The sequence below is a fragment of the Thermobia domestica genome, chromosome 8 (genome assembly GCF_964235325.1).
Source record: "Thermobia domestica chromosome 8, izTheDome1.hap1.1, whole genome shotgun sequence".
In the NCBI taxonomy this organism is placed as follows: domain Eukaryota; kingdom Metazoa; phylum Arthropoda; class Insecta; order Zygentoma; family Lepismatidae; genus Thermobia; species Thermobia domestica.
In genome coordinates, this window is record NC_137461.1 from 242094763 (window position 1) to 242100762 (window position 6000).

Sequence of the window (6000 nt, forward strand, 5' to 3'; positions counted from 1 at the left end):
CAGACCAAAGTTATACCTCACTAGGTAACAGCTATTAAAATTTTATCAACAATAATGACTTACATATACTGGTATTAAGGTGTTGCGATGGATGAATTCCTGTCTTGCTGCAGCTCTGCGGAGTATCTTGCGACATACTTTTTCCGCCATCACTGTGTAAGAGCAGTACAAGATTGCAAATATATCCTAAATTCATCAAGATGAGTTTTCTTCTTGGAAAATTTAAGCTGAAAAATATAAAGGCATTTTCTTATTGGAGGGAACTTTCAAAGGCCGTCCTGAATAAATACATCTCCCTTTGTAGATGGTTATGAGTGGTTTCTTTGTTTGCACGTACTCGTGCAGCTCGAAATACATCATTTCTGAGTTCTGCTCGGTTCAGTTACGACATTTGACGAGCCAAAGTGTCAAATATCGATCGCTTAAATGTGTGGGTAACAATGAGCAATAACTCACTTCGAGAATGTGGTAACGTCACTAGATCCTGTACGCAGCCAATATGGTCATGCTCACTCGCTAGTATGTAAGCAAATTTCCTGTAGAATTATTACCCATACACCAATGGAACAATGCGAATAAAACCTACTGATAGTGTAGTCGAATGCATCATTCGTCTCCTGATATCACTACCTTTCTCATTAGAACACTTGGCTACTACAGCTCAACAGTAATAATTTGATTACTGAGATCCTTTAATTTAAAATTGCATTGGCATCTTCTTTCAACATTTAATTGAGAATGAATAGTTTCTAGCTATTTACTTTCGCATTTGATTATGTGATAATTTGCTAGAGTATGTTCAGCTATAGTTCTAGTTGATCCAGCCATGACGTTTACTTGTCGAGCTATACAAATTATTTGCATACTTTTCAATATAGTTTTCAGCAGGATGCTCCTTACTAGGTTCTTGTTTTCGATACAGAACTCTTGTATTCGGGCACGTTAAACGTGTATTCTTTCAATAATTGTTGATCACTAACTGGAGTACAGTGGCTCGAATATCCTTTATGCGTTAGTTGATTCGGAGTTATTTTCATTTTTTTTAATTCATTGGTTGAAGTATTAATGAGGACGTTAGCTCTATGTCTACGACGGGGAGTCCGAAAATAAGTTCCCAGGTGACTGCGGACAGAGGTAGGGATACAAGACCAAAAATAGCATCTGGCATTCAAGATCAGACGTACATTTATTTTTCCACATAAGTACCACGTTCATTGAGATATTGGTTATACCGGTCTATAAGATTGAAAACTCTTCCAGGAAAAATTCAGGGCTCTGCATACGGAAGAAGCGTCGAACAGCTTCTATGACTTCAGCATTGCTTCCGAAGTACCTGCCGCCGAGAGTCTTCTTCAAAGCCGGAAACAAATGACAGTCATATTGACAGTACCGCGCAGCAGTGATGGTTCCTGCCTCCAAAATGTCCAGCAAAAACAACCCTTGGGCGTCCCAAAACACAATGAGTAGCACTTTCGCTGCAGAGGGCGTTGTTTTGAACCCCTTGAGGACAGGTGATAACAAATGTTTCCACTTCATCGATGCGGCCTTCGATTCGGGAGTGAAGTATTGAACCCATGTTTCATTCCCCGTCAGAATCCGGACCAAAAGGTCATTGTCATCACGATGCTAACTGACGTCCATGCGTTGTTCCATGTGGTTGGAGGTCAGTTGTCGAGGCACATCCATCGTGCAGACACTTTACGGTAGTCAAGCATGTCGTGGATGATCTTGAAAGCTCGCGCATGCCCGATACTTCGTCGATGGTGATACTCCGGTTCCCTTTAATCATAACATCCACCATCCTGACCTTTTCGTCTGTAATGGCCGTGTACATCCTTCCACGCCTCAGGGTGTCCAACACTTGCTGCCGCCCCGAACTGAATTGGCGACACCATCTCTACACCGTTTGTTTCGACATCACCATCAGGGCCATATACTTCCTCGAGGCGGTTATGAATTTCTGCTCCAGATAAGCACCATTCATAGCGGACAACCGCTCGCACTTCCTCCTTTGACCACGACGTCAAAACGTGCCTTTTCTTGAAAGTTGCCAGGCTGAGACTGAGAGACTCGTCTCCACTTTACGCAGGAGCTGCGATGCGAGAGCACCGTCTGCAGGATCGCGGGTTAACTTGTGTCTGGGTGTGTTGCACGTGCAACCGCTATCTGGTTTCCCCATTGCTATTAGCTTTTCCATGGAAAACAAGAGGGGAATCTTATTTTCGGACTTCTTCCGTCAAAAGAAAGCAAATGACCTACTTGTCATAGGGAAAAGGCTCAAAATCAAAACAATGATAAAAAGAAACTTCTAAAAAGTATAAACTCAATACCAGCTCAATGAAATAATAAAATCACAAAAGTCTATAAAAATATTAAAAGAGAGGTCAAGAGGAAATAAATAAAACAAAACATGTAACAAAATAACCAAAAACGACTAACGCAAGCTAGTATTTCAATTTCGCGAATAAATGAAAGAATACAGTCACGCTTAACAATACATTAGCAATAAGATATACCAAAACTTTGTTTCCCTTATCCCTCTCCTCGCTTTCCACCACTTATACAGGATGTTACAAATATTTATCAAATATTTTGAGAATATATTTCTTACATGAAAATAAGAAAAAAAAGTTCATATGGATCTATGGTCGGAAGTACAAAGTTTCGTAGGTATAGGGAGCCGAAACGTTAAAAAAAATAAACTTTAAAGGTCCATAGTTCCACTACTATAGGACCAATCGTAGTCGGTTCAAGACATCACTGACGAACTAATATGTGAACAATCCAAATATCTATCTTTCAGAATCTCCGGTATTTGCACAATCATGTTTAGAAAGACTGTTTGGAAGTACTTTATCACTCTTTACTTATCTTTCTAAAATTTGGTGCCCAAATAGTGTAGCATTCTTAAACATTGATATTTAGATATGGTACTTGTTCCGATTATGGCCCGGGTCCCTAATATGGCCGACAGACAATATCTCTGCAGATTTACGTTGGTGCTACTAGATGACAATATAAACTATGTCCTCATGAAAAGCGTAAACATATTTGCGCGGCTCAGACTTTTCATAGTTAATATTGTCATCTAATAGCACCAAGGTAAATCTGCAGAGATATGGTGGGTGGGGCATATTAGGGACCCGGGCCATAATTGGTACAAGTACCATAGTTCACATGTAAATAACTCAGTTATGTCTTGACCTGGGTACGATAGGTCCCATAGTAGTAGAGCAATGAACTTTTAAGTTCACTTGTTTCATGTTTTCGGCACCCTATAACTAGGAAATTATCCACTTTTGAACATAGCTCCATATGAACATTTTTTCTTTTCGTATTTTGATGTCAGGAATCTGTTCCTAAAATATTATGAGACATTTTTGTAACACACCTGTATACCAACATACAATGTAACGACCAATTTATCTTCGCCTATCCTATCTTTAAAAAGTAAAACTTACTCGTTACTGAAAATTCTATTTCTGTTGCAGAATTTACGAGAACTATGCATTGTAGGAAATTATAACGCTGTCTTCGATAGAGACATTCTTCCATTGCTCTTCCGAGTAGAGACTTTACATGTGAAAGAGACGATCAACAGAAGAAGTTGTTCCGTTGAACACAGTGCTATCAACGAATCTTTCGAGTTCTCAAAGGAATCTCTTCTGTGGTAAGCAATTCCTTGAAATTTTAAGAGAAAATAGAACGGCCAGATATTATCTTATTCAAATTCAATGTATACAGATCAAAGTAAGATTATTATCACTTGAAAAATATAAATAATATAATTATATAAAAGTAATTAAATATGAGTGCATATTTTCCTATTGATGGAAATTATGTTTCTAGAAAGGTACCGGTATATACAAAATTAGTGGCTCCATGGTTGATATTGAGTATCACATTCCATTTCAGCACCGAGGCTATATGTGATGTGGATCTACAGCTTAACGTGAGATCTAAATCACATTTGAACCAACGTCCTAAGCGCGTACAGTAACCATATAAAAACGAGAGAACTTAGGCATATTAAACAATGTTTCACATAAAAGCCAGCAACGCCTATTTCTAATTAACTTTGGAGGGGTCTTTTCACATATACGTGTATTATTTTTAGATATCGAATCTAAGATCATAGAAAAATATTCAGCTCATACGAGAAGCCAAGCAAATGTTGTTGGGTTCAGGGACCATTGGCCCCCCAGGATCGACGCTTGTGCATAGAGCAGTTACTCAAACTAGCCTGAAGACAATTAATGGTTCGCTTCAAAAAAAATTTGAACACAATTCTGTAAGCTTTTGCAAAAAGTTTGTTCTCCATTACTTTTGAGCCCTTCGTTTGCCTATGTTCAAATTTGGTAAGTAGACGAACTACGTGAACGATACCAGTACGTTAAAATCAAAATTGAACTCAAAATTGAAACAGCGCAAATGTCCACACTTCGTAGCAAAAATTTGACACCATATTCGTTGATACCTTGATTTGCACAAGTTGAAATTTGATGTGTAGACTAATTACGAAGTATAGATTCGAATGACATCAAATTCGAAATTTTAAACAAAATTAAACTCTCTTTTTGTAAAAGAAAACAAACCGTGACCCTCAACTTTTGACCCTTCTTTCTCGCAAGTTCAAATTTGGTGCATAGACTTGAACTTAAAAAAGGGATAAGTCTCTCGTCATCATCACTTTGTTACACTATTTTAGTAATGCTGTGTTAGATTCGTTTTATTGTGTAGTTGAATACTACTGTTTGTCTAACATATTGAATGGACAAACAATATTAAATAACACATTAAGGATACTACTTTTTTGTAATTATTTTCAGCAGCTAGACTTACTCATGTACGACAAAAATTATAATATACGTATAATATAATTATGCAACGTACCAAAGAACATTGCCTATATTTTAAGAGAATGCCATTTGTTCCCTTAGGGTGGGGAAAAATCGATAACACTATAATTAGGATGAAGACATTTAATTACCGCCAATTTAATTTCGGTAATATATATAACATCAATAGTCATCAAATTTAAAACAAAATATGTCAACATTTCTTAAGTTAGAATTTATATTTTTGCAAATTCCAGAAAGCTGAATATTCATAGCTTAGTAGATATATAAGTGATACCTCACCAATTTTGACCTTGAAAGTCCTTACACTCTAAGTACTGTAAGTACTTACACTTTAATTACTCGAAGTACTCTAAGTACATATACTCTAATTACACTTACGTACAGTACATACACACTAATTACTATCGTTGAAGTAATGAATAGTTTAATTACTCTAACAAGGGAGGGTCACGAAGTTGTTCCCCTGAAATCCGAACGAGACAATAGTGTTTGCATTTAATATATATAACTAGACGAATCCTAAAGTAATACGTGCCACTGACCGGAATATCGTGAGTTACAACATATTTAGTAATGTAAAACCTAGAAAGCTGGTAGAATAGTTTGAACCGGGTTATTTGTTCGGAAACGGTTGGGTAAATGGAAAGCTCCGCGAAAACGTATCCCATCATTTTCAAGGAACACTTTTTGGGATAAAAAAGTTTATCCCATGGTCCCCCGCAGGGTCCCAGACGGGGTCCAACTCAAAATTTTCAAGGAGACCCGGTTCGATTCCCGGCGGGAGCTCATGTAGTTCGGATTCCACGTAGATCCACGTCTCATATAGCCTCGCTGCTGAATGGGACGTGAAACTCAAAATCAACTCAACTAAAAATTTTTAAAGGGCAAGGGGAATTAAGTAGCACATTGTTTGAAAGCGGTTGTCAAATGAAAGAAAATGGAGCAAGTATTGACTCTCTACGAAAACCGTGTGCAAAATAGTGGCGGGTCAAAATGTAAACAAAAAATTAATTGAAAAGTGCATGGCCACCCCCTATAAATCGGAAACGGTGAGGCAAATGTGAAAACAGGGTATTTTCAAAATACAATGATTTAAGTTAAAACATCTTGTCCCATGACCTCCACAGGGTCCCAGGTG

General features: G+C 37.7%; 1 protein-coding gene across 2 annotated transcripts in view; it reads left to right on the forward strand.

Annotated features, from left to right (window-relative positions):
* Window positions 1–6000, forward strand: part of LOC145693508 (uncharacterized) — a 78044-nt gene that overhangs the window by 64211 nt on the left and 7833 nt on the right. For both annotated transcript variants that reach the window (XM_081769574.1, XM_081769575.1), the window contains exon 4: window positions 3492–3670. In XM_081769574.1, the coding sequence (XP_081625700.1) occupies window positions 3492–3670 (179 nt within the window). The remainder of the gene's footprint in view (window positions 1–3491; window positions 3671–6000) is intronic.